General features: G+C 53.4%; 10 protein-coding genes across 10 annotated transcripts; 4 read left to right on the top strand and 6 right to left on the bottom strand.

Annotated features, from left to right (window-relative positions):
- Positions 1-443: 443 nt before the first annotated feature.
- On the bottom strand, positions 444-1,070 carry PG994_002100 (uncharacterized protein; the record flags this gene model as incomplete). The annotated part of the gene is made up of 1 exon (XM_066853509.1): positions 444-1,070. The coding sequence occupies one exon, from the start codon at positions 1,068-1,070 to the stop codon at positions 444-446; it is 627 nt and encodes a 208-aa protein (XP_066721650.1).
- Positions 1,071-2,140: 1,070 nt separating this feature from the next.
- PG994_002099 (uncharacterized protein) lies at positions 2,141-2,491 on the top strand (the record flags this gene model as incomplete). The annotated part of the gene is made up of 1 exon (XM_066853508.1): positions 2,141-2,491. One exon carries the CDS (start codon positions 2,141-2,143, stop codon positions 2,489-2,491), a length of 351 nt encoding a protein of 116 aa, XP_066721649.1.
- Positions 2,492-2,702: 211 nt separating this feature from the next.
- Positions 2,703-3,794, bottom strand: PG994_002098 (pirin protein; the record flags this gene model as incomplete). The annotated part of the gene is made up of 1 exon (XM_066853507.1): positions 2,703-3,794. The coding sequence occupies one exon, from the start codon at positions 3,792-3,794 to the stop codon at positions 2,703-2,705; it is 1,092 nt and encodes a 363-aa protein (XP_066721648.1).
- A 322-nt stretch (positions 3,795-4,116) lies between these two features.
- Positions 4,117-6,242, top strand: PG994_002097 (uncharacterized protein; the record flags this gene model as incomplete). The annotated part of the gene is made up of 5 exons (XM_066853506.1): positions 4,117-4,156; positions 4,445-4,469; positions 4,677-5,053; positions 5,109-5,386; positions 5,973-6,242. 5 exons carry the CDS (start codon positions 4,117-4,119, stop codon positions 6,240-6,242), a joined length of 990 nt encoding a protein of 329 aa, XP_066721647.1.
- A 746-nt stretch (positions 6,243-6,988) lies between these two features.
- Positions 6,989-8,487, bottom strand: PG994_002096 (uncharacterized protein; the record flags this gene model as incomplete). Its single annotated transcript, XM_066853505.1, has 3 exons — positions 6,989-7,276; positions 7,476-8,087; positions 8,155-8,487. The coding sequence occupies 3 exons, from the start codon at positions 8,485-8,487 to the stop codon at positions 6,989-6,991; spliced, it is 1,233 nt and encodes a 410-aa protein (XP_066721646.1).
- Positions 8,488-9,306: 819 nt separating this feature from the next.
- On the bottom strand, positions 9,307-11,426 carry PG994_002095 (Nucleolar protein 58; the record flags this gene model as incomplete). Its single annotated transcript, XM_066853504.1, has 5 exons — positions 9,307-10,070; positions 10,136-10,466; positions 10,622-11,138; positions 11,207-11,296; positions 11,392-11,426. The coding sequence occupies 5 exons, from the start codon at positions 11,424-11,426 to the stop codon at positions 9,307-9,309; spliced, it is 1,737 nt and encodes a 578-aa protein (XP_066721645.1).
- Positions 11,427-12,076: 650 nt separating this feature from the next.
- On the top strand, positions 12,077-13,380 carry PG994_002094 (uncharacterized protein; the record flags this gene model as incomplete). The annotated part of the gene is made up of 5 exons (XM_066853503.1): positions 12,077-12,108; positions 12,173-12,261; positions 12,335-13,002; positions 13,025-13,231; positions 13,297-13,380. The coding sequence occupies 5 exons, from the start codon at positions 12,077-12,079 to the stop codon at positions 13,378-13,380; spliced, it is 1,080 nt and encodes a 359-aa protein (XP_066721644.1).
- A 303-nt stretch (positions 13,381-13,683) lies between these two features.
- Positions 13,684-14,714, bottom strand: PG994_002093 (mitochondrial 37S ribosomal protein uS15m; the record flags this gene model as incomplete). Its single annotated transcript, XM_066853502.1, has 2 exons — positions 13,684-14,534; positions 14,627-14,714. 2 exons carry the CDS (start codon positions 14,712-14,714, stop codon positions 13,684-13,686), a joined length of 939 nt encoding a protein of 312 aa, XP_066721643.1.
- A 448-nt stretch (positions 14,715-15,162) lies between these two features.
- On the top strand, positions 15,163-16,198 carry PG994_002092 (40S ribosomal protein uS2; the record flags this gene model as incomplete). The annotated part of the gene is made up of 3 exons (XM_066853501.1): positions 15,163-15,261; positions 15,370-15,889; positions 15,945-16,198. The coding sequence occupies 3 exons, from the start codon at positions 15,163-15,165 to the stop codon at positions 16,196-16,198; spliced, it is 873 nt and encodes a 290-aa protein (XP_066721642.1).
- A 2,147-nt stretch (positions 16,199-18,345) lies between these two features.
- On the bottom strand, positions 18,346-23,973 carry PG994_002091 (uncharacterized protein; the record flags this gene model as incomplete). Its single annotated transcript, XM_066853500.1, has 3 exons — positions 18,346-19,161; positions 19,206-23,349; positions 23,570-23,973. The coding sequence occupies 3 exons, from the start codon at positions 23,971-23,973 to the stop codon at positions 18,346-18,348; spliced, it is 5,364 nt and encodes a 1,787-aa protein (XP_066721641.1).
- Positions 23,974-27,268: the final 3,295 nt, after the last annotated feature.

Raw genomic sequence — 27,268 nt, 5'->3', positions numbered from 1 at the left:
TCTTGCCGATTAACATCCCGCTGAAAAGTGAGATAAGTTATAAACCCCGAGTGTGACTCGTCCGCTGACAAGTCGCCGCTTACGCCAATATTCTGGGGCAATTCACGATGCGCGCATCCATCACATGTGGCATAACGCGAATGCAGAGACAGCGACACGAAAAGACACAATCATGGTTACAAAAAACCGTGCAAAACTTCGGGTGTTGTTTGTCACTTATCAATTAGGTGGTATATGACGATGCAAACAACCATATTACTCCTTGGGTATCTCCAAATAGTGACCCATCTTGGCTTTGGCGGGCCATGAGAGCCTCTGTAATCATGTTCCGTGCCAACTCAAACGTCCTGACAGCATATTTATTACTTTGATTTTCGGACTGCCTCTGCGATTTTACAGAGCTGCAGCCAGGCCCATGGCAACACCAGCCGCCAGGCCAGCGATCACCCTACCAGTCGCCGCGGGAGCACCGTTAGTGCTAGTGCCAGTGGTCGAGGCCTTGTCATCATTGGCCGTCTGCGAAGGGCTGTTACCGCCGCTACTCTTAGGTCAGCGGTCTGCGAGGGACCCGCAGAGCCGCCGGTACTGGAAGGGGCCGCCGCCGTGGCCGACGCGCCGCCGGCCGCCTTGCCGCCGAGGACCGAGGTCTCGATGGCCTGGTACGCGTGCACGTAGCTCTCGATGGCCTTGCGGTCGCCCTCGGGCACGCCCTGCCGGTACCAGCTGGCGGTGGTGAAGGGCATGTCGTAGCCGTCGCCGACGCTCAGGTCGGTGGCCGACGCCGAGTAGGCGGCCATGTAGACCTCGTTGGCGACGCTGCGGTACTTGGCGTCGGTGTAGATGTCCTTCTCGTACTGGTAGAGCGCGCTCGCGAGGCTCGTCGCCACGGCGCCCGTCACCTGCGGCGGGATGTCGTCGTTGTAGTAGCCCGACAGGACGCCCTCGGCCGGCACCGACGACGGCAGCGCGTACATGGACTCGGTGGGGTCCGGGGTGGGCGCGACGTCCTGCTGGGGCAGGGCCATGGCGGCCAGAGGGGCCAGGGACAACAGGAGCGAGAGGCTGTGCATGGTGGATGGATTGATGATATTATAAACGAATGTGGCGCTGGCAGTGGTCGACGAGCAACAGGACGGTCAATAAAGCGAGTGAATGGGTTAGGTAGGTGGTGATGAGGAAGAGAGAGCGACAGCAAAGAAGTTATTTACTACCTACTAAGACATCCTGCTATTTATAAATTTGCCGTGCCGCCCCCTTGCGTGGGCAGTTGCTATGGCCTGATACCAATTTCCCGGCTGCCTTACTACGATTGCATATACGGAGATTAGGGGGACCCGATCGGTTTAGTAAATGTGATCGCTCGCTGTGATTCGTTCCGGGGATCACAAAGAAAAGGCCTGAGCCAGAAAGCTTAGGCTGGAAGAGCCACATTTCTAGGCAACCTTGTCGGTTCGCGAGCCGCCGGCAGGACTTTTCTGCAATAGGAAAGAACATCGTCCAAGCTGAAAGACACGATGTTTGAGGCTACGCGGTAGCGAGACCTGACATATGGGATCGAAGCGGCACGCATACTTACAGTACAGACTGAAAATTCAAATGCCGAGCAACGTCTGATGGCAATTGCATGTATGTATGTATGGTGACGAAGGCCTCCCTCAGCGGCGTTAACCCCCGAACTAACAACCCTCCACCTCGTAATTGGAGCTTACTTCCATGTTGGCTTTACGCCGCTGCAGGCTCTGTGTGTTACCGTTTCCGGTGCTGCCAAGCGGTCAGACACGATTCCATTGGAGGACTGTGTCTCGGCGCAAGCCTGGGCGCAATTTGTCGTACAGATGACAAGCCACTCAGGGATGCAGATGCCGTCTTCCCCAAGCTTTCGGGATGATGTGAGTCAACCATCAAAGGAGGGCTGTAGCCTGATCACTGAATATCGGTGAGACTAACAGACAGGTAATTGTAAGTAAGGCTGCGTCCTGTAATCAGTAGATGCCAACGGAAGACATGGTGCGAAGCATACATAAAGCATGGGAGAGTGCGGCTCAACGAGTCTGTCAGGCCGGGGTGAGAAACCCGGCCAGTTTCTTTACATGAGCCTAACAGTCATATCAGTTCAAGAGATATAATTCGTATTCTGGTCATGAAGAAATCAACGCAATTGCGAGGTTCCAATGACAAGGTCACCGGTAGTCGAGGGGCTTCAACAACCTTCGGAGGCCATGCGAAGACCAACGGTGGCTCAGACCTCCACTCAGCTGCGAAAGGATCCTCACCAGCAGCATCTTCGTCGCAAATTGCCCAAGTCATATCACAGCAAGTGAATGAGGCAGTGCACTCGCGGAATACAATGCCGGGCAGGACGCAGTACAACCCTCATGTAACAGTTCCATGGGAACGGTTCGCACCCCCACGACGAGGCCAGAATGTCGCCGAGTGGTATCACAACCTGCCCGACCCTTGGCCTGTGAAGAAACCCAATGGGAATCACTAATCGTGACTGATCTACACGGAAATTGGCAAGACAACAATATGGCCAAACTCAACTCGATACTTCCATTTTCATCCCGCTATATTCATCCATACGCCGATCCGGTTCTAACCGAATTGGTATCAAAAACAATAATGCAAAACCTCATCTCCCAACTACATATATACAACAAAATCATATAGACAAGAAAATCAAAGGGCAGGCCAATCCTGTCTTAGTGGGCCATGGACTTTCCAATCTCGCTTTGGAAACCGTCGGCCCTCTCGAAGCCGTTGGAATGTGTCTGGTAGTCCATAATGGCCTGGTAGACCTCGTCCTTGGAGCTCAGGACGAAGGGCCCGTATTGGACGACCTGCTGGTCGAGGACCTGGCCCGCGATGAGGGCGAAACGGGCCGGGGCCGCAGCGTCCGCGGGCACCTCGACATTGACCATATCGCCGGCGCGATCGAACACGACGTTGTGGTACTGGCCTACCGCCTGCTGTGTGCGGCCGAGGCCGAACGTGGCGGAGCCCTCGAGCACGTACGCGAAGGCGTTCCAGCCCGCCGGGATGGGCTGGGCCAGCTTGCCGCCCGGCTGGATGTCGACGTCGAGGATCCAGACGGGGGTGTATGCGAGGTCCTTGACGCTGTCGACGCCGGCCGACTGGCCCGAGATGACCTTGACGCGGACGCGGCCCTCGTCGACGGTGGCCTGGGGGATCTCGGCGGCGCGCAGGTCGCGGTAGCGGGGCTCGCACATCTTGAGGTCCTTGGGCAGGTCGACCCAGAGCTGGAGGCCGACGTTGGCGCTGCCGTCGGGGTTCTGGCGCGGCATCTCGGCGTGGACGATGCCGCGGCCGGCCGTCATGAACTGCAGGTCGCCCGTCTCGATGGTGCCCTTGTTGCCCGCGAAGTCCTCGTGGTCGACGGCGCCGTGCAGCAGGTACGTGATGGTCTCCTGGCCGCGATGGGGGTGGTCGGGGAAGCCGGCGCCCGGCTTGATGCTGAAGTGGTCGAGCATCAGGAAGGGCGAGAAGTTGCGCAGCTGCGGGGTGCCGACGGAGCGGCGGACCTTGGCGCCAGCGCCCTCGGCCGTCTCGACGGCGAGGAAGACCTTCTGGATGGCTCGGGAGACAGACATGTTGGCGATGTTGTCGGAGGGATCGGCGGGTGACTGTGGTTGAGTTGGTGGTGTCGTCAAGTCGCTGTAGTAAGTGTTCAGTGCCTTGAGGCTGGTGGAAGCAAACTCGAATAAGTGTTCTCTGAAGATCACGATGGACAAAATGGCAACGGCGATGGAAATGGAAAGCGACACGAACTTCATTGAGATGGAGTCTTGGGTCTTTTCTATACTCAGTGGCAGTTAGATTGGAAAGCAGGCTCTCAGCTATTTGATGCCGGTTTATAAGTATGTGGAAATGCCAGGAATGTTCGCCTCTTCACCTCCATTCTCCCCATCGTGAAATCCTGGCTTTGGTAGGCTGGTAGGCTGGTAGGCTTGTCAGCGGTTGGTGAGCATGGAGAGTGCGCACAAACGGGCTTGTATGTAATCCCTGACAAAGATTTACCTCAGCGGGGTCCAGCCTTCTAACCCCACTTTGGTTCTAGCTCTTTGGCATCAGGACTGCCTGACTAAGCTGCACATAATGCAGACGAATGCGCTAAGACAACCTACAAGCTCTGGCTGTAAGTCGGTACCTGTAGCAGAAGCACCCAAGCCTGCAAGCTGAGACGATAGGGGGCTGACGCTCTACCGCCTCGAGACAGAATGCACACAATCCCTTTGGAGTATCAAGCCATGGATCTCGAGGAAGTTTACATGTTTATATGGTACTAATTTTCAAGATTCTGAATATATTCGAATACTCTGAAATCTGTTCCCGCTCTATTTTTCTATGCCTGATACATCTTTTTATCTGTTCCGAATATAATTTATAAATAAGATGTGGTGTAAGAGTGAAATAAAGGTTATAGCTCTGGTGATGGTGATGCCGGCTATGTAAGTCCACTAGCGGGGCAGTAAGAATCGCATTCACCTTACAGTCGAACAAAACCATTCTTCCACCTTGGTGTAATAAAGTTAATACACAAATCTCTACTTATCGCCGATTTCTCATGGCTCATCTGTTATCAATATTCTTTACACTCACCTTTTTCACACTCGCTGACACTCCTCACACTCGCCGCGTTGGTGAAAGCGTACAAGCTCTGGGAGGAACGAGGTAGTAGCCTTCGCGCTGAAGCGCAAGACGATTCGGGGGCTCCTTGACGGCGATGTATCCCACGAATTGCGAGAGGCCTTGCTGAAGGAGACGATATCGGCGCTCAAAAAGATTACCACCAACGCATTTTCCCCAGCCACGCCAGTGTTCAAGGATCTTCAGCAGCTACTGCTGGACTTCATGCACATGATCCTCTTCGTGCTAATTAACGAGGAAACCGCATACCCGCTTCTCCAAATGCGCCTGCCTCAGAACCCATTGCTTTGGTTTGAACTCTTGGAGCATCATATGATGCTCGGAACACTCGCCGCTATTGCTCCCTTGGCCAAGGTTACCAAGACAATCATCTGCGATTGCATGTGTGAGACGTTCTTTTTCTTTAGCATGAATAGAGTTGTTCTCGTCGTTGAAAACAGTTCTCTTCGCTGTTGGAAACTCCTACTACTACGACGCAGCAGCCTGGGCACAAGACGTCGCCATTTTCACCCCGTCCGGCCGGGCCATTGCTCAAGGAGAGCCTCCCAGAGCGCCTCGGATGGCCGTTCAGAAGGCCGAAGAATGCATCCAGGAAGCCCAGACGGTGTACGATTGGGCCAAGAAGAACCAGGAGAGCATGTCCGAGATCGCGCCGCCGAGGAGGAGCAGTCGACGGGGCAGCGCTTACAGACAGCCAAAGACGCACTGTGCGAGGTGGGTAAGAGGGAGTCAGCATGCCGCTTGTACGGGAGGCGGATGCGAATATTGAACCCAAGCAAGTCTCCCCCGGCTGGAACAAATATGCCCTGTGGCAGGCGAACACCACAGACGAGGAAGGCCAGCCCATCCGATGGCCCCAGATGCCAAGCAATTCAGATTAAGTGGGCCATCTTCGTCGTCCAGTCCGGTCTGAGTGGCTTGGGTCTGTGTGGAGACCAAGTCCGGCAACTTAAAAGTCCACTCCAAAGAGCTTGAGTCCGATGACAAGCTTCATTGATGGTGGTCGCCTGAATTTCGTCTCTCTTCATTTTCTCGACCTTAGCCTCAAGTTCTCGAATCTTGATTCCTGTCTTTTCGTGCTTACGAGAGAACGTTCTGCTGTCAGCCCCTCTTTCAAGGGAGTGTTCTCTGTCTCTGTTCTGCAATTCCAGAAGATCTCTTTCGTACTGTCTCGTGAACGTCGGACGTCTCTCCAGTTCCTTGATTCTGCTTGCATGTTTGTCCCACTCCTCCTTTGTCGGAATTCTTCCTCCTCTCAATTCCTCATTGAACAGTTCTCGGACTGCCTGTCCAGAGTCTGACAGCTTTTGGCCTTGGCGAGCGAGGAAAGCCAGGCTTATGCGCGCAAGCTGGTCCCCAAGTTCCTCAGAGTGAACAGTCCCCGATGCTGCACTTCGCCTTGCAGAATCCGGACCAGCTGCACCTCTACCAACGCAAACAAATCCATAGAGCTTTCCCTGCGACGACCGGAACTGTTGTACCAAAACACGTTCCTGCGATCGCCCTATAAGGGCCTGAAACTCCCCGTCCTCGTTTACGAACCTGGCGCCGGCGAGGCTTGGGACTCTACATAGGAGGACGCCACCGATTTCATGCTGGAGAGGCTTGAGCTTGGGCCAGAACCGTACCCATCCCCAACCGATGGAAAACGATCTGATACAGGAAAATACGAGCTGAAACTTTGTCAAATATGTTCTTAGCAAAACGAAAATTCAATCTTGGTTCTTCGAAACAGAGTAGTATTAAAACTATTCAAACTCGGCTCGTGACTTCAAACGGCTTTCCATTATATTGAATTACTAATTAAGCCAACCTTCCCTAAATAATAACTGCCGTGTCTTCCCTAACCACTTAGGGGCTCCGAAAGCCGGCAGATAACGTGAGTGAGTACTATATCTTTCGACTTAGAGGTGGCAGCGCTACTTATTTCAACAAATTCTCACACAGCTGCAGATAAAGCCAGAGGTATACTAGCTTAACTATTTAACCTAATAGAACATCCTCGAGGAACATGGCCATACACTAATCGAGATACTCAAAGGCTCGTGGTGGCAAGATGATTGACCGGGGGCGAGACCATGCGTTCCGGTATCGTGGGAAGTACGAGTACGGACAGGCTTGTAGACTAACCTTCGATTGCCTTTTTATAATAATACATTCCTGTATGATATACATACAGGAATAGGAAATCGAGCTAGCTATGACTTGTATCTGTTTTACCGACCATAATCAGAGCTTAGGATAGCTTCCCAGGGCAAGTGCAGTCATATGTACCAGCTCCCTAGTGCTTCTCCTAAACCAATCCGAACCGCCCGGGATCTCAGGCAGGTGTCGGGATATCAACCTTGACAGCAATCATATTCTCAGACCAAAACCCAGTCACGTACAACCACGCCTGGCGCTTGCCCCCTTTTTTATCCTCAAGCGAGGATGTGGAGGAGGGGCCGACGGTGACCAAAACCGCGGTACTCGCGGTGCGGATCCGGGAGCCGTCATCCTGGAACAGCAGCGTTTTCTCCCAAACGCGCCTCTGGGGCTCCGGGTCGAACCGCGGTTGCGCGAACCACACCCTCGCGTCGTTCCTGGGCAGCACGGCGCCGTCGGCCCCCTGCTTCATTGTTGTGTCTCCTGTGTCGTTGTGGTGCCGGGGATGCTGAAGATATCGCCCACACCGGCAAGCACGACTCCGCTGGACGCGGGGTCCGCTTCGTTGTAGAAAAAGCTCGGGTTGTCCACGAGGGAATCGAACTCGACCGAGTCCGTGATGTTGATGCGGGCCGGCGAGGCTCCGGCCCCTACCCGGAGACCTCGGGCTTTCCCACGTAAAGCGTGGCGCCCATGGCGCTGGTCAGCAGCAGCTCGTCCGTGGTTCTCGCCCAGCCCAAGCCGTTGTTGTTCCATATGCCCGACAGCGCCGTCGAGGCGTGAACACCCAAAGTAGCAGCATCCGCATCCTTGCCGGCTTCGAGAGACTCGAGCTTCACGTGCACCGTGTCTGTCCAGCGGGCCCCCGGGTAGACGTCCTCGACCTGCCGCCAACGACCGTGCTGGTAGCGATGGTCGTTAGTGACGAAGAACTGGAGGGGCTTCTGCTTCTCCGTGCCGCTGGTGATGATTTGGATATCGTTGGGCGTGCTGATCAAATCGTGCTTCACGCTGCGCAGGTGGCGCGCCGAAGACGAGCCCACGACGTGGTGGAAGATCTCGATCTGCGACGCGGCCCGGGGCAGGTCCCCCGTGCCGGGCTTCGCCGGCCCGTACGGATAGTCCCCGTAAACGGCCGGGTTGGGCAAGTGGTTGACAGCGAAGATGTAGACCCCTTTCCCAGGAGGGACCTCCAGGTCGGAAGCGACGTCGATCCCGTGCGTTACAAAGGGGCCGCTAAAGTTCTCAAGCCGAAGTTCCCTGGACTTTTGCGTCTGTGACTCGTGTGTTAGTCATTCAGTCATTCAGTTTCTCGACCCCCCCCCCCCCACTTCTTCTCACCTTGGGATCGACAACGAAGAGCGAACCCCGAGCACCTTTAAGTGCGGTGGGGTCAACATGATTTGCGAGAGGCGGCCACCATGAGAAGCGTGTGGTCTGCGAGCCTTCGCAGGCAGTGAAAAGCCGCTGGCTCGGCTCATGCCAATGCAGGTCCTCGCAATGCTTGGTCCCTTCGATGGCCACTATAGCATCTTCGGCCGAGGTATGGGTGCTGGAAGGCGTCCGGAACACGCCGAAAATGGCCAGTTGCCGGTATACTTGAGTGCCATAGAGGTACGCCAGAAACACCGAGAGTAAGCCCACAGCAATCGAAGGCGTGCGAAGTCCGGCCATTACTGCAAATTACTACAATCAAGTTGGCGAAGATATAAAGGTCATGACAAAAACTCACAAAGTCTCGAAACCCTCACAAGTATTTGCACTGGTATAGGTTGATAAATTATATAAGTAGAAGCTCCCGTCAGAAGGATCCCGAGGCACGCTTTTTATTAGTGAGGAGAAGCTTGCTAGTATAAGCTCGATGATATAATCCGACCAGGGTAGGTCTGCGCCAAGTGGCGTTCTCCACGACATCAAGGATGAATTCGGGGTAGTGAAGGCCACAGTATATCCCGTTAGCCGACGACTCATAGTACTCGATCGACATTGGCCCATAGTTACTGCAGTGCCTCGAGGCGTTTCAGCTTGTGAGAGGTCAAGACATGCAGATGTCCCCCCCCTCGATGAAATACCAGCAACACTCAAGATGCGTATCTACTCCTCTGGAATGTTCGGTATTCCTTAATGTTGAAGACACCCAAATACTTCCTTGGATACTATCACTGCAGCTAGATTCAAATGCGTACGTACGAATGCGGAGGACAAAGTCAGATTGAGAGAGATATGCAATTATTTTCAACAGAAACGTCGCAGCTCGCTTTGCATTAAGCTATAGACCATTTGCAGGCAATGCATACCAATAAACATAACCCACTAACAAGCAACAAGAAACCATGGTATGACCAACCATTCCAGAACGCCACCCTTATGTCGAGCAAAGAAAACCATACAAAAAAAATCGCGGAGGCATTCCATCGTATAGACCGAAAGACTAGGACTCTTTTTTCCATATGATACAGATCACGCAACAAGAACAAAAAAAGGACGAGGCAGTTACGCCTTCTCCTTCTTGGACTTCTTCTTGCTCTTCTTCGGAGTCTCCTCGTCGTCGTGCTTCCGCTTCTTCTTGCTGCTGGCATCCTCGTCAACAGAGTCGGTCTGCATGACCTCGGATTTACGTTGCTTCTTGAGCTCCTTCTTGCTCAGAACCATTGGTGTGCCATCGGCGTTCAACTTGACATCGCCTCGCTCAAACTTGCGCTTGAACTTGCTAACAGAGATACCAGCATCCTTGGCCAGGCGCTCGTAGTCAGCCTCGGACAGAGCTGAGGACTTCGGTGTATCAGGGGCGACCTCGGATACGCCAGACTTGCGCTTCTCCTTCTTGGCCTTCTTCGCTTCCTTGGCAGCCTTCTTAACCTTCTCGGCCTCGTCTTCCGACTCATCTTCGGAATCGTCGTCATCACCCATCGGGGTATCTTCAACCTCTTGGATCAGAGATACCTTGGCGGTCTTCTCTGTGATAGCATCGGCATCTGTGTTGTAGCTTCTGGAGGGGTTGACCTCGAACTTGTTAGGATTGATGGTTCCGTTGGGGCCAACCTGGACGCTCTTGGCCAATAAAGGCTTGCCTTCCATGCGTCGAAGAGCATTCTCGAGCTTGGCACGTGCCTTGATGCCAAGATCAGCCCTCTCTTCATCATCGATGGCGATATCTTCTCCGTCGATGCCCTCGGTGCTGAGATCCGAGAAAGCATCTTGGCGCAGACCAAGAGCAGCCTTGGCGGCAAGCATACGGGCCATTTTACCCTTGTTCTCTTTAAAGTAGGGGGCAGGTTAGCAATGAATACTTAGTAGTGGACATCGTAGAATTTGTACTCACTTCCGGTGGCCTGGCCAACTAAAGAGGCATGATAGATAAGACCATACTTGGGTGTGTCGTGCTTCGTCTTCAAAGCACGGAATAGAGCCTTCTCAGCACCAAGGATCTGGATGGTAGAACTGGGGCTCTTGGCAAGCTTCAGGAGAGAACCGGCATGGGCAATCAGGCGAGCACCAACGAGCTCGCCAACCAACTCAGTCAGGTTGGGCGCGATGGCCTTCATTCGCGAAGCCAGATACAGGGAAAGCTGCTGGCGCTGCTCCGAGAAAGACAAGGCCTGCTCTGCAAGTAGACGAATGTTCTCGAGATCGAATTCACCAATCTCAGTACCCTAAAATTCGCAGCGTTAGTACGGAAACCTTTGCAACAACACGCGCCTGTGTGGGGAACCAACCATGCTAATTTCGGCAGCGGCCTTAACACGCTCAACCAGATCCTCGGGGAGGATTTCAGTCAAGTCGGTGTTGGCAGCATTTGTACGCATACCCATAGCCATAATAATACGAGCGTAGGCCACATTGTCGTTGATAATGCGGTCCAGCTCGGGAAATGCCAACCGTACCACTCCTTCACACGCATGAAAAAGTTGTTCAGCTCCTTATCCAAGTTATCCATAAGAGAGATTGCGTTGACAATCATGACATCGACCTTATCAGGGGAGAACTTGAGCTTATGGCGGGAGATGGAGTGGGACAGGGCGAGAGCCATGTTTCCGAGGTAATCGCCTTGCAGGTCGGGGAAGAGCTCAGGCAGGTAGGTCTTGATGGCACGGAAGAGGTCGTTCGTAGACGCGTCGGAAACCGGCGTCAGGTTGAGCTCGGGGAGAACGTTGATCGCGGCTCCGAGCTTGGGATCACAAACGGCTAGTGACGACTTGCGCTCGTCCTTGATCTCGTCCAAGAGCTTTTGCAGCATCGGTGTGACCTTGCCCTCTGTAAGGGAAGTGTATTCGCCCAGAGCCTCGGCAGCATCCTCGAACTTGATCATCTTCTTGAGGGACAGCCTGAATAGAAAGTCAATAAGACACGTCCAAGGGGGGCACGACCAGTGTCACGGTTCGAGGATACTTACATGGAGTTAATCGCCTCGGCGCTGTCGAGCGCAGTCGCGACATCTTCCCGCGAAAGGAGCTTCTTGTCCTTGGCCTTGAAGAGACCATAGCTGTGAAGTTGTCAGTATATACTGCCTTCAAGTTGCAGGAAGAGCAACGGAGCTGGTCCAAGGTAGGTAGAACCAGAATACAAGAAGGAACTCACCCCGCGGGCGTCTCTGCAAGCACGAAGAGACCCATTTTTGCAGGCAATTGCACTCGTTGACTTTTGTTCGAAATGCACCTGCTCCCGTGTAGTCGACGGAGTGGCTTGGCGGGTAGTAAGGTGCTGGGTGTTTGGAGGGGAGAAAAGGTCGACTTCGTCTTTCTTCCTTCTACAAAAGTTCCAATTGAAAAGCTCTTTGCAGCTTCCTGTGGAAATTTTCTAAAATTTCTCGCTGAGCCAATGAATCCAGGGTGGATCCATAGTGGCAGAAGAGGTGGGTTTCAACAGTCAAGCCTATCGATAGGAGCGGTAGGCGGTGAAGGTTTTCGTCGCTTTCTGAGCCTCAATCTATCTTCCTGCATTCACTCAACTGATAGTGAGCCACTGTATCTCCGTACATTAGCATTTATGCCGCTTATGCAGCGTAGGGTCGTGCCTGGTTGCCTCTGGCTCTGGGTCAGGTCACAAGCCTCCGGAGCCACTTAAGTCTCGTCTTAGTCCCCTGGCCTAGGCCCAGCAAGCTTGCAGCGACGGAACTTGCTGGCTTTCAGACCTCCGACAACCAGTTCGATCCCAGCCGTCCAACTATTGATTGTATTGGTGCTGCTGTATGATAAACTACGTAACCTCGAGCAACTGTCTGTCTCTCTTTTCAATCCCACCACAACCTTCAGCTTTCGCCAAAATGGAGGGCCTCTTCTTCAACGTCAACAATGGGTAAGTGATTGCGACCAGCGCATCAAATGCAGATGGATGGTAGGCTGATATGGTGCATCTCTAGCTACACCGAGGGCATTGTTCGCGGATATCGCAATGGCTTATTGACGAGCGCCAATTACTCCAACTTGACACAATGCGAAACCATCGATGGTAAGTACATGCATCCGTTCACTTGATGCTGTAGTCTGTATCGTAGCCTATCTCTGACATATTTCACCTCCAGATCTCAAGCTGCAACTTGGCCCTGCCTATGGCGACTTTCTGGGGTCCCTCGCACCCAACCCTTCCACATCAGCCCTCGCCGCCAAGACGACAGATAAGCTGGTCTCAGAGTTCCGTTATGTTCGTGCGAATGCGACTGGATCGTTGGGCAAGTTCATGGACTACGTCACCTACGGATACATGATCGACAACGTAGCCCTCCTTATCACGGGCACACTGCATGAGAGAGACACCCGAGAGCTGCTGGAGCGCTGCCATCCGCTGGGCTGGTTCGAGACGATGCCGGTGCTCTGCGTCGCGACCAACATCGAGGAGCTGTACAACAGTGTGTTGATCGAGACACCCCTTGCGCCATACTTCAAGGGGTCTCTGTCGCACCAGGATCTTGACGAACTCAACATCGAGATCGTGCGGAACACCCTGTACAAGAACTACCTGGAGGACTTCTACCAGTTCGTCAACTCGCATCCCGAGATGGCTGGTACGCCGACGGCCGAGGTCATGAGCGAGATCCTGGAGTTCGAGGCCGACCGACGAGCCATCAACATTACCCTCAACTCGCTAGGCACCGAGCTGAACAAGGGCGACCGTAAGAAGCTTTACCCCAGCTTCGGCAAGCTGTACCCCGAGGGTACCCTGATGCTGTCCCGGGCGGATGATTTTGAGGGTGTTCGTCTGGCCGTCGATGGAGTCTCGGACTACAAGAGCTTCTTTGATGCCGCAGGGTCTCGGCGGTGGCCCATCGGGCCCTGGCAACATGGCTGGTGGCTCGGGTGGCCACGACAGCCGGAGTTTGGAGGATATGTTTTACGAGAAGGAGATGCAAATCTCCAAGAACGCCTTCACACGGCAGTTCACATTCGCCATTGTGTATGCTTGGGTGAAGCTTAGAGAGCAGGTATGCTTGTCAAATCCCGCAAGTCACTAACTCCCCAGATGCAGAGGTGACTAACGATACCACAGGAAATTCGCAACATCACATGGATCGCTGAGTGTATAGCTCAGAACCAGAAGGAGCGCATTGGAAACTACATCAGTGTATTCTAAGAGGTTTGAGTTCCTTTGGTGCTTTTCCTGTTCTGAACTATCATACCCACCCTCTCTTTGCAGTCCCGCTTTGTAGCATTATTCGGCCGAAACACGAAAGAAGAATTCGAGCCGGAGAACATGGTTGATTTTTGAAATTGGGCGCTTGAATTTTTGATGATCCAGATAGAGCTCTAAGGCTACTGGCGGCCTCGAGGTGCAATCATGCTACCTCGCTGATGCAACTCCCCTGTATTTGTACATAGCAAATGGTATTACAGTTTGTCCGTCTCCTTGTTGATACAATGTATGACCAAAGCATTTTTACAGAGTGATTTCCCGTTGGTACGTTGCCGGACTTAACCCCAGAGTCTCGATCATGTGTGTCCACCGCTCGCTTCCTCTCTCCTTCCTTGCCATGTACTTCAGCAGCTTCGCCCTCTTGTGCACCATCAGGCGCAGATCCCTCTTACCGACCTTGTCCCTGTATCCTCGGCCCTTCTCCAGTTCGTTGGCCAGAGCCCGGATCTTGGCAGTCAGGATGGCGATCTGCACCTCGCTGCTGCCCGTATCCGCACCCGCGCGGACGGGCTTCTCGACATCCTCAATGCCGCGAGCCAGGGGCTTGGGCGTCAAGGTCTGGTCGGTGTTATGGCGGCCGAAGGTCTCGATACAGCGGCGGATGTTGGCGTGGCGCTTGTCCTTGGAGGAGCCCTTGTCCATGTGGACGATGCGCTGCAGGGCCTCGGCGGCCCGGGCGTGGTTGGCGGCGAACTTCTCGGCCTCCTGCTGCTGGCGGACGGGGTCCACGGCCTCGACATTGGCGGGCGCCACCGGCTGCGTCAGGAAGTGGGCGTGCTGCAGCGCCTCGTCCAGCTCCGGCTGCGATACCAGGTTGTTGAGCACGTGCGGCGACGTGGGCAGCGGGTGCGGCTGCTCGAGCGGGTTGCCGTCGTCGTCCAGCGGGGGCCGCGAGAAGGCGACCTGCCCGGCAGAGTCGAACGACTCGACGAAGGACGTCGTGAGGCCGCGCACCGGGTCGCCGAACTCGGACGACTTCTTGGCCTCGATCCGCTCCTTGATGACGTTGTGCGCGGCTTTGCGCTGCTGCATCTGTTGCCAGCGGTAGGGGTCTTGCTTGGCAAGGCGTTTCTTCTCCTTCGTCGTGAGCGAGGCTGTTGGCGTTAAGGAGAGAGGAGCAGCGAGGGCGACGCCGGTTTAGGTGCGGGCCGAAGGCATACTGGATGATACTGTTAGCGATGCGAACTTTGCCTGACCATCTCGTCGTCCAACGTGGTATGAAACATACAGTTGAAGGCGCCGAAGCGCGGTACATTCGGTATTCGTGGCGGCATGGCTGCTGTGGTTTGTCAATATTCACACAACGATATCTTGTTTGAGGCGCCTCCGATGCCCTCAGCTTTTTCCAGCAGCCAGCAACAGCAGCTATCAAATTGAATTGAGTGATCGGCCACGGGCAGCCCGGCCGCTTGCCCCACAGATGCGCAAGCCTCAATCGGCTAAAAGTCCGAGCCACATTCCAGCTGCTCGAGCCACACATCCTGGATAACAGATAAGGAAACGGTCTTAACCCAAATTGAATTAGTACGATTAGGGCAGCACCCACCAAACGAGCCTGGATTTTGAAGTTCGGTTTCTGCCAATTGGAACTTTTTCGCAAGAAGCGCCAGGCATTTTCTCGATCGCGGGCACCTTGTTCACTCAACCACCACTTTGATCTCATCCCCATCCTTCCAGCCCCAACGAACAGAAAGGTCCTCGTCACCACCACAACTGTTCAAGATGGCTCCCGCAAACCTCCCCGCCCTCTTCAATGCCACAAGCCAGGACATCGAGATGCTCCTAGCGGCCCAGTGCCACCTTGGTTCCAAGAACTTGCAGGTATGAAACACATGCCCGAGAGAAAATCCACGACTCGCTGCGCGCGACAGGAATGGAAGGAAAATCAAGCAAAAAGAACGGCGTACTGATTTATTTTTGCGCGCACAGGTGCACATGGAGCCTTACCTCTGGAAGACCCGTGCCGATGGTGTCAACGTCCTGAACATTGGCAAGACCTGGGAGAAGATCGTTCTGGCTGCCCGCATCATCGCCGCCGTCGACAACCCGGCCGACATCTGTGTCATCTCTGCCCGTCCCTACGGTCAGCGTGCCGTCCTGAAGTTCGCCTCGCACACCGGCTCCGTCGCCATTGCCGGTCGCTTCACCCCCGGTTCTTTCACCAACTACATCACCAGATCCTTCAAGGAGCCCCGCCTGATCATCGTCACCGATCCCCGAACTGACGCCCAGGCCATCAAGGAGGCTTCCTACGTCAACATCCCCGTCATTGCTCTCTGCGACACCGACTCTCCCACCGAGTACGTTGACTGCGCCATCCCCACCAACAACAAGGGTCGCCACGCCATTGGTACCGTCTGGTGGATGCTCGCCCGTGAGGTCCTCCGCCTCCGTGGTACCATCTACAACCGCGAGACTCCCTGGGACGTCATGGTCGATCTGTACTTCTGTATGTCTAAACTCCTGCACTTCGCACTTTGAATAGCTGCTGACCTAAATACCAGACCGTGACCCCGAGGCTGAGGCCGAGGAGAAGGGTGAGGAGGAGAAGCTTGCCGGTGTTGACGATGTCGGCCCCGCCGCCGTCGCTACTGGTCTCCTTACCTCCGGTGGTGACTGGGAGCCTGCTGCTCCCGGCTTCGCTGGTACTCAGGGTGGTGACTGGAGCGGCGGTGGTGGTGCTCCTGATGAGTGGGGCAACGCTACTGCTCCCGCTGGTGAGTGGGGTGCTACGGATGCCAAGGACAGCCAGTGGTAGAACCATGGTGCTGCTGAAGGCGACCAAGAGCAGCCTACCGCTGTCCAGCCGGAGACTCAGTGGTAAATGGGATTTGCTGCTTCCTCGTCTGTTATGAGCAGTTGCTGCACACCATACAACGAACAAAAGTTTACGTGGATACATTTGAGGGCAATGTTCTCGGAGTCTAGGGAAAAACTGGTCGGACTTATGAGGGAAAGATACCCGCCATCAGTCGTAACATGGTCTTTTCCTTTTTCTACTGCTCAGACCAGTGTTCTTCATCGTGGACTTGTGGCGGGGGAATGCCCTGTGTGGCCAGCGGAATGGACTTAATCGTTATTCCACCTAGCTCTGAAAAGAGGCTGTCATTTGCAGTAATCAATCTTTGTGACATGTGAAGGGAAAGTGTGTGTCGAAACATGAGCTGTACCGGTAGTCTTGGTTGGCATGTAAGTCGGTACACGTAGTGACCATGTAAATTCCGAATCCAGTCCTATCGGAATTCGTCTTGTCTACGTTGACATTGGAACTGGATCCTGACCACGGACACTATTACTCCTATTGCTCTCGAGTCCTTGGTTATACGAGCTGTTCTGGAGTGAGCAGGTGTCAGATGGGTGCTTGAGGTGGATATCTTTGTCGCTTTGTCGGGCCACCGCGCGCTGGCAGAATGCTCGAGCATCTGATGGGAAGTTTACCTTCTTGGCAACTTCTTGCATGAGGGCTTATGGTGCAACACGGAGGTGGAAAACCCCCGTCAGATCCAGCGCACCAAGTAGGTTTGGTCACTGCTGGTGCCACCTTTTGCAAGGTTGATTTGCTATGTATGCATCTCCATATTTGCCCCTTATCCAGCTGCTCCAAAAGACGCATGTTGTTCATGATGAAGGTCACTGCCCTCTCGTAATGAGTGGCCAGCCCCATGGATCGACCCGGCGTGTTCTCACTTAAGGGGGGTTCAGGACACACCTCCGTATAATGCACGAGGTATAACATGTATAACTAAGGAACAGAACGGCCATGAGAGCGTGGTTTTGAAACTTGGAATCTCCATGTCGCATTTCATTCCTCCGACTACTATTACCTCGCTCTTCCCTCAAATACTACTGCGTCCTCATGCACTGCAGTCATCATCCACTAAACACTACGTAGACAGCCTCCTCACCGCCCATAAGACTTTGAAATGATATGTTATCGAGGCTTATAGAACCCAATCGGATACATACACACATTCCAATTCCACGACCATGCTACTCCAACATTGATCGCATTTCACTCACTCCAAACTCATCTCTTCGACTCGACATAAACAAAAGCGCGTGTGGGGGGTATCTTGGTCATCCACACAATCCCACTTCTCTCTCTCCTCCATAAGTTCAACAACAAAGCTTCTTCTACAACAACCGCTTAACTCCAGACCCTCTCCTTCCGGTCTCGGTCTCGCCCACTCTCCTCTCTCTCGCCATTCTCTCGTCAAGTTAAGGCATCGAGACAAGCAAAGATACAAGGGGCATGCTATGCTGTAAGAGGGGTATCACCTCCCAATCGAGAAAAACTCCGACGCTTTGCTTGTTCTCGTTGACAACAACAGTAAGGGGCTCGTAAGCCACCGAAAGCAACAGTTGCTGATGTGTGTACATGAGAGAAAACGGCCAAGTCTATACTTCCCGGAAAGCAACCCAAAATAATAAACATGCTAAATACAAAAACAAGGGCAATGTTAGAACAATAAGAAAAAGACAGCGTTGTGAGGTCGTAGTCGTAATATGCAGTATGGCGTGCATTAAGACATGAGTAAAGCCACCCGGTGGCCTTACGTTCGATGACGAAGAAAAGTGGTATGCGTTGTATAAAGTCGGTATGTGTGAATAATGTATCTGCACGCGTACATGTGTGATTAAGATCCGGATGCTTATCGGTCGAGTTAAGCAGAGCCGCGTACGAGTACAAATGGCCATAAAAACGGATATGGTGCAGCGCGTGGACGACAAGTGTATATCTATCGGGGCGTCGATTCGTAAATTAGTTTGCCAGGCGATTCAAGGAAATAGTGCGAACGGTATTCGCTAGGCGGTGCGTAACTTTGGTCAAGTACATGGGCAAATAAGATGATGGTCTCGTTTGCCGTTAGTCGTGACGGGCTACCCAGTAGGTAGTATTTTTGATTAAGCGAGTGACGGTTCAATGCTCTGCGAATGTTTCCGGATTTCGTCATCGTTGAGCGCGCTCATCCAGAGACAGCGCTCCGTGATGCCTTCTATGGGCTGGAAATCATAGAGCGTGCTGGCCTCGAGGAGGCGAAGTAGGGTCTTGACCACGGATGCGGCGATACGACAGCGCTCAAAGTTGACAAGAGGCGCCGTGGTAGGTGAGCTCGCGATTTCCGAAGGTCGCTGCGAGTTGAAGAGGAGGTCGTGCGTATAAATACCCACGAATGGAATACAGCCCGTCTCAGCAGTCGTGGCTCCGCCTTCCATCTCGGCACGTAAATTGTAAAAGTTCTTGGTAGGGGAAATAAGACTTTCGAGGTCCTGCATGGTCTTGATGTCGGATGCCGGTACCAGAGCCCAGGTCTTTGACAGTCTCGCGACCTCGTTAGATGTCAGGGCCACGGCGATCTGGCTCATGGTTGCGAAATTCCGATACTTCCGGCAATGCGCAGCGATGTGGATATACTTGATGAGGCAACGCGCACGCTCCTCCAGGTCTTGTGTAAGAACGGTCTCGGAGACAACCCACTTGACCATAATGTTGAAGCGGGCGACGACTACCTCAACGCCACGGGCATCGCTGTTGCGCAGGAAATCAACCCATGAGCGGGAATCGGTATAGGTATTCTTCCAGCGCATATCGACAAGCTCCTTCCAGTCAACCTCGTTGAGTGCATCCTTCTCGATCAGCGTGAATTGCTGAGCGAGAATGTCGGAGCTAAATGCTAGGATGAATGGCAGGTGCGCCGCATACTTGCCCGGCGTTCGGTTCTCCAATGTGGAAAGATTGCGCATTGGAGATAGTTGCCGCCAACGATATCTTCGAGCGAGTCCAGGTGTGGCTGGTGCTGAGCAGTAGTCGGTGTGGTATCTGGCGTCGGTGGCATCTGCTTGGATGTGGATGGCCAGAGCTGATGTTCATGAAGCTCTGGCACGTTGGACGCTTCAGGTGACATCTGATGATGTAGATCATTGACATGGAGAGATCGATGGCCTCCCTCCGAAGTTGCCAATGATGGAGCAGCAGAATGAGCATTTGCTCTATCAACGTCCTCATACTGTGGGCTCTGCTGGGCGGGCTTCACTCCGAATTCATCGGTTTCGCTGTTCTCCAAGGACAACTCTGAAGACAGATCAGAGTCTTCATCGTCCCCGACATTCAGGAATGATTGTTCTAGTACAGTATCGTCCTGCTCTTTAATTTCCTCCATGCTCTTGGTTTTCTCCACCATTTCGTATGACAAGTTTTCAGGGAAGCCTCCCCGCGGCTTCTCCTCTCGAGGTGTGAGATCGTCTCCTGAATCTTGTAAGATTGAATGATTGGCCCATTCCTGGGTAGTAGTTTTGCTGTGTCCATCGTCTGTCAGGCCACGATGGAGCAAAGGAACCGAGTTATACGACTCCCTTGATCCGTCCGAGAGGAAGGACGACCGCGGTACTTCGAATGTCATGCGTGCTTCGTCCTGCGCTTCATCCATTGCCTCGGACAACATCGAAACCACGTCATCACCCGCGACATCCACATGCTGGCGCCGGTTCCTGCGCTTTTCAGGCGTAAAGTGATCAACTTGAGATTCGTCGCTGGCGGGTGACTCAGGGCTGACCTCGCCGACAGCGGAGGCAGTGAATTTGCGAGGCTTAATGATGAGCCTGGAAGGTCTCTTCTCATATTTCCCTTCGAGCTTAGCCAGTGCAGACTCCACGCCACAATCACCATCGTCGTCCGGTATCTCAGCCAGCCTTTTAGCCTCGGCTTCGAACGAAGGGCGCATAATAGGCTTAGACGAGTGGGTGCTGAACATAGACACCTGGCGCTTGTGTGGTTTCTCGGCCATAGCGCCTAATGAAAATACTTCTGCGCGGCGCTGGAAGAAATCGCTGCTCACAACATCGACGAAATCACCCGATTCGGTGGCAGGGCTGCGGAGATACGAGCTCCTCATGGACTCGGAATACGTCGTCAAAGAGCCGACCGAACGAGATCTATGAATGGGCGCATCCAAGTCGGCAACGTTCTGTACGCCTCGCAAATCTCCACCAGGTCGCCGACGAAGAATTCGTAGCGGAGGAGGTAACGAAGGCACCGATTCTGGCGGGCCAAACTCCTCTGTGTAGACTGTTGTGGCATCAAAGCTTTTCACCGTGGACTGTGAGAACACGTTGTGAAACGAAGCCCACCGTCGGTGTGCAATTGAGCCCCTGGATCGATAGCTGCGACTGGACTGCTGTCTTTTATGTCCTCGGAAGCTCGACAGTGGAGGAGATTGAGACGAAGTTGCAGATTGAGTCCTTGCATCCATGTCCACAGAGCCTCGCTCATGAGCCCGAGACTCCGTGTCTGTACCTATCGTGCTTCGCCGCCCAGCTCCCAGTGTTGCGAGATCCGGCACAAACGGGGGCAACGGGTCTTCAGAGAATGAAAATTGCAAGGCCTGAGGGTTTAGAATTGTCGAAGACCTCCTAGGATTACCTTCCGCGGCCTTATCCGGTGGCGTAGTCGGGGGTGTAGGATCTGCGCCTGAGTGCATATAGTGTTCTGAAAAGCCGTCAACAGATTCGTTATGCGGCAAGCCCAAAGCGCCCGTCATGGCATGGTAGTCTTCTGGTACTGTGCCATCAACAATAACGATTGATTTGCTCCCTTGAGTGATGGCAGTATCACTGAATATCCGTGACCTCGAGGCAGGCTGCAGATCAAAAGAAGTGTCTAGATGGGCTGCTGAGTACTCGATTCCGTCTGCTGAGGGCTTGGTAGGGAAGTCATTCGGGAGGAATTCGTTCGAATTACCAGCAGCACTGTCCTCGCGCACAGCTTTCTTGAAGTCTTCAGCAATCTCTGCTCCAAGCATGTCAACCCTGACAGCCGGGCGGAAGCCCCCGATGCGTGTCAAACGCGCCTGTGGTACTACGGCCGTTCCGGGAATTCGGTTTTCTGTCACTCCTCTGGGCCCAATGGTGGCAAGACTGACAAAACTACCCTGGGCTGGAGATGTTTCCGGAGTCTTGTGGCTCAACGCTTTTCTAACACTAGTCAGAAGTTTTCGCATGCCGGCGCCTGACATTGCTGAGGCTGCCCCCTTGTCCGCGACCGACTGCGGCGGTTGCGGCGGATCAAACACGGTGGTTTCTCGACTCGTTGCAGACTTGACCGGGTGAATATCGACAAATGCTTGTCCCGGAGGCATCAAATTGCCTCTTACAAGGCTGCCGGCATACGGAAGCGTAAGTAGAAACTCGGCATTCTTATAGAGCACCTTTTCCGTAGTTGTCGCGCCATGGTCCCGCAACGAGTCGGTCAAACTGTTGTTGCGTTTATGGCCGTGCTGAGGTCTCACACGCTTCCCAGTCAGGGCACGGGGTGTTGCTGCAATCGGATCCGGGGTGTTGTATATCGAACTGGGCTCTACGGGATGGGCCGCCAGAGAGTAACTTGAAGACGAATCCGGCATTTTGAACCCCTTGGTAGGAAACGAACAGGATACAACGTCAAGGCTAGCAATGCTCGTAGGGGAGGTAGCGTGCCTTTCCAAGGTCGTTGATGGCCGCTGATTAGGGGGAGTACACGGTCGTTCTCCGGGATGGATACCACCATGCAAGACGGAGTCAATGTGACCAGAGTGAATCGCATCAGGGTAGTAATCCATATCCGCCCCCGCTTCGGGGTGTGCAAAGTCCATGGCAGATATTTGAGGGGGCATGCTCATATCCATCATCCAGAAACTAGGATCCAAGTCCGGGTTTCGATGGCCCGCAATACCTCCAGGGGTAATGGGGCTGTCGGCGTCGAGGTTCGAGTCAAACTCCGGCCCGTCCCAGTATTGCGCGCAGACTCGCCGCCAGCATTTCTTCAACTCGGCAAGAATCTTAAGCTGAACCTTACGGCCGGGTGCTTCATGTGAGAGCTCGTCCACAAAATCATTCAGCAAGTTGCAAAAGACGATGCGCAGATGGTAGTCAACCACGAAGTCGTCAACAAAGTAGTTCAGAATCCAATGCCGAATGGCGACAAAGGTTCTCACCCTCACGACCATTCCTATCTCATCAGCCCGGACGAGCGCCCATTTCAGTCTGGCGATCAGCATACGCAAAAGATCGGCCGGTTCCATGAAGGAACGAAAGGTGAGAAAGAAGTCAGACAATAGCTCGTAGTCGAGAAAGCAAGGCGACGTAATCTCAGATACAAGCCTTGGAGGAGTTGCCGCCGTTACAGCACCAGTCGTTGATGAGTAGCGTACAATAGCTCGATCATCACAGTCTGGCTTAAACGTTAATCCATCGAACATCTCCGGCTCTATCACCAGATGTGTGGAGAGATACGTTGCGCGCGTAGGCTGCGGAAAGCGTGGCGAGGATGGAGACAGCAAAGTCGGCGAGGGGACTTTGATTTGCGACATCCTGATCGGGCCTGGGCTCGGTCTTCTACTTCCTAGCGGATCGGGATACAGAGAGTTGACATCGCCACGATGTGATTTGTTGGCATTGGAGACGCTGCTCGACCGACCTTCCTCCGTGGGTGCATATGAGGATCCCCTGATTAAGGGAGTACCCCGAAGGGTAAACCTAGGGGTGCCCAGTTTCCAGGAAGGAATAGAAATCTGCAGCATCGGCGAAGCTGCGGGATCGTCGAGATCCTCTGTGGTCCTAGCCCTGTGTTCATCATGGGGTTTCGTTATGACAACCTTGAAGCCCCCGGCTTCGTCCTCGCGACCTAGGCTCGCATCCGGTATCGTCGTATCCGACACAGCACGTCTATGGCGAGTTTGGTGGTCCAGGTTCCTCAGCCCCAGAGGATGCCGTGTCATCGGGGGAGATGGAGGTCCCGATAGAGGTGTTGGCTGATTACTAAAATTGCTCGACTGCCTATTGAGGTCTGGGGTAACATTGAGAGTATCCGGGCCTGCAGTGCTGGGAGGCGTCAAAGGGGGAATACAAAGGTCGGCTGCGGATAGCGCTGATTTGCTGGCCGAACAGTAGGCCTATATTCATACTTGTAAGCACATTCCAAGATAGATGGACGATCCCAAGTAAAACCACCATGGCATGCATCGATATGTGATAGTTGGCTGCCAAGCCCCGCGTATGGAGGCCTCCGAAGACGCGACCTCTAATCACAGACAATGCAAACCACCATGCAAACCACCATGCATGCGGCTTACTCGAATCGCGCTCGAGAACTCACCTCAAGAATATTTTCCCATTGTTTCCCACATTTGCGACTGTGAATTGTCTCCCCTCGCGACCAGCCGATCCGCCGTCTGGCGCAATATCCCATTTTCCCAGGTCGGCTTCCCTCTTGGTCATCGGTCTCGCTTCGTCGCCTCCTGACCTCTGCTCAGCAGCCGGCAGTATGGGTTTCGACTTGTTGACGGGCGACAGTCGCGCCACGGCTTTCGTTCCTTTCTCCACTACTCTGTCCATGGGTCGTGGCGGCGAGCGCCTGTCCCTGACATCTCGCAGTATTCCGGTCTTGGGGTTCCTCTCCGCCCTTCTCGACAAGTTCCGGCGCGGGGGTCGTTGCGATTTGACGCTCGTCTCTCGCGTCACTAGCGGCGATAGCGACAGCCGGGGTCCAACAACCTCCATGTCTTTGTATGTTCGTCACCTTTTCTCGTACACGCACGACGAACACAGTCTCTTTCTCTTATTGCGCGACAGAGCGCTGTCTGCTTGTTCAGAGGCCCACCGAATAGATGCATTGGAGAAAGTATTGGTGCTTAGAATGAATGAATGGCAATTCCCGTTCTCGGAGACAGGGTTGAGTTGGCATCTGGCGCAGGGCGGGCGCTGCTGCTTGTTTGTTTGTTTGCTTGTCGTGGACAGTGTGTGCGACTCAGTAAAGGCGCGCACAAAACGCCATAGGAGAATGAAGCAGGAGCGAAAGGTTATTTTCCCCCTGGTGTCTTCTTTTGTTCGTTCGAATCGTGATGCGGAAATTTGGGGTCTGTGTGTAGCGACCGACCCAGAGGCTGTACAGCGCGCGAGAGTGTGCGTGGTGGGTAACCTTGAGGTTGTGTGGTGTTGTCTCTCTTGTCAGTCTGTCGCGTGGCCGTTTCTCCATACAAGCCTTCGCGCCAGCCAAATCTAAAGCGGGCTTGCTTCACTGCGCGGCGAGACTGCAAATTGGGAGGAGACGGGATGGGATCGCAAGTAAGGCGAACTGAGATTCCAGTCCGGTCCAGAAGAAGTCAGGGAGGGACTGCCACCAGGATAAACCAGAGTGCGCACACGGACGGCAATTTGCTGGTAGTAAGTAGCAGGGCAGTTGAGCAGGGAGTGTACTGGACAGGGGGGTTCCTCCGAGCAAGCGAACATGCAAAAGCAAGCAGGGCTGGGGTTGCGCTGCAGCAGTTCACTTCGACGACCAGAATTAACAAGAGGGACAAACATACAGGTACTTTTAGTACTGTATGTCGGATTGATAGTCGTCAATCACCCTATTCTTTCACTCGATTATTTACTTGCAGGCGTCAGTACTGCAAAGGGGCATCAACTTGAGGTGAACGGACACTCCGTCACTTCAGGAGTTCGAATCTGCAAATCTGCATATACACAAGTACATTGTACGACTCGATCACATTCAGAAGAAACGAAAATGACTGGGAGGGAAAGCTTCCGGAAGTAGCTTCGTGGGGCTTGCTAATGGGCAAGTGCAAGTGATGACGGATCCTTGAAAGTTCCAGCCTCTCTCCTCTTGCCTGCCTCCTCGGCCAGAAGCTCGGGCTCGTCCTACTTCTTCCCATGGGGGGGGACCTGCATTGACTACTACTTGACGCACCTTAGCTATAAGAATAGGTAAGAGTCAGCATGGAGGTGTGGTTCCTTGAAGTTAAGTACCCAAAAGGAGAGTCGGGGTTTTGACTATATCATGTACCGGCTGCATAGTGATTGATGCGCAATTGTACTCCAAGGCCCAATCGAGGGGTGCTCGAACTGCTGGAGAGGAGGAGACTGCAGCACATCTGGTGTTCTGGCATGTCGTTCCAGTCTCGGGGCTGGCCTAGCGTAAGTACACAGGTAGCTTTGGCATCGCGTGTTGCAAGGGAAGTCCCTGAAGCCAGAATACCCACCTCAATACATCTGTAGTTCCCATGCTATGCATACCATCTCTGCGATCTCTCCTGCGCTCCTCAAGACCCTCAAGACACTCAAGCCGTAAGAAATTGGTCGAGGAATTCAGATATGAGGATAGTCGGATAGTCTTGAGCTTTCCGGAAATAATGTACAAGTCTCTTGTCGCGGATATCGAGAGCTGTCCTCTATTTTCTTGGAATATACATGTATCTGGAGCGTGATGAGTAGCTCCCGGTCTCTCAGGCTCATTAATCATTGATGCTGCTTGCCTGTCAACACACACGCACGGGTAGATGGGTAAAATGACCGTTATGGCTCAAGGGTCATCTCCTAACGCCAGAGCGAAACATCAAGACGCCCCGAGCTCACCCGCATCAGTCCATTTGAATCCAGGTTGCATCCCCAAATGAAAATCGTTATGTACAACTGGTATAGTTATTCATTCTCACCTCGCTACTGCTGCGCCCATCATGCTTCTTTCATTAACTCGTTGCGGCGCAGTGCCCAGTATATGTACAGTGACCGAGGATGATGTTCGTTTGTCTGCCTGTCTCATGTAAGCCCCAACGGGACGGGTAGAGCACTCGGGGCACTTTGTGACCTAGCTGTACTGTAAAAATACTGTATGTACATACATTAAACCAAGGACGGATGACACCCTGCCCTGCCTCCACAAGAGTCCACCCCACCAAGTGATTGATGATCATGGATTGCTTTTCCGCATCTTGGATGATTGGTGGTAAAGGTAATCATCTGTCTCGTCTCAGAGAGTTTCCCGCGCCGACGAGACACATAGATGGTCTCGTCTCAGTACAACGGTTTGACAAAGCTTAAAAACCTTTCCATCACGAATTTGCGTATTAGCTATCGATCATATGGTTCGATTGGAGAAGAGTTGTGGGTGTTTGTCTTTCCCTTGGTGCATTTGGGAGGAGGGGGCCGACAGATCGGGTCAGCCACCAACTTGGCGACCACACCAAATCCAATGTCCAGACTCCAGATCAAGCCACCGATTTCTATTTATGGCCAAGTGACATACACAGACCAAACCGGCGCGTCGGAATTCGAGATTGAGAAAAAAGCCTATCAATAGTTCCAATAGTGATGTGGGGAGAAAATTGGATGGTTGGCAGTCATACGGACATCAGACGTATTTACATCATCGTATCCTTCCAGACGGTAATGGGGTTGTTGGACGTTGGTGTTGGTGTTGGTTCCGACTCCCAACCGGTTATCTGCTACTGTTGGTTCCAAGTTTCCCAGGTTTCGTTTGTCTGCAATGTGCCCCTGGAGACGCTGTGCGACGCCATGTCGTCAATCCGCCGCGTCGCTGCGTCATTTGCCAGTTCTTCCGAATCCTCCCTCCTTGCGCTAGATGGGCAAATGAAATGATGTCTGTCAAATTTCGCAGCCTCTGCTCTCGGATAGCGTCAATAGCCCAGCAGTCAGGAACGGGCCAGCCAACCGCAGCGCCTTAACACCCACGTTTAGCTCGGGAGATCTCCAGGGGCATCTCACATGCACAACTCTCATTCATCAAATGGGAGGAGAATCCGGCTAAGCTAAGAATCTTGGGTTGTGAATCGGCCATGGCACTATTGTGACCTACCAGCAATGTGCACTTATTTGTTTTATCGACGGTCCTTCAACATGTGTCATGGCCATGGCTCATGGGAGGGAGAAATTATGAGACAGATTCTCTCCTATCAGCACGTTCTGACTCAAATTGCAAATTACATGAATATACTGATGAGGATGAGAACACGATCGATTTCGCATCGCCTATATACTTGTGGCTTGTCTTGGC

This window comes from Apiospora phragmitis (assembly GCF_038363925.1).
Source record: "Apiospora phragmitis strain CBS 135458 chromosome Unknown utg000002l:1.0-5516284.0:1.0-5523493.0, whole genome shotgun sequence".
NCBI classification, from domain to species: domain Eukaryota; kingdom Fungi; phylum Ascomycota; class Sordariomycetes; order Amphisphaeriales; family Apiosporaceae; genus Apiospora; species Apiospora phragmitis.
Note: the sequence above shows the minus strand (reverse complement) of the source record. Positions and strands in the feature narration are given on the sequence as shown.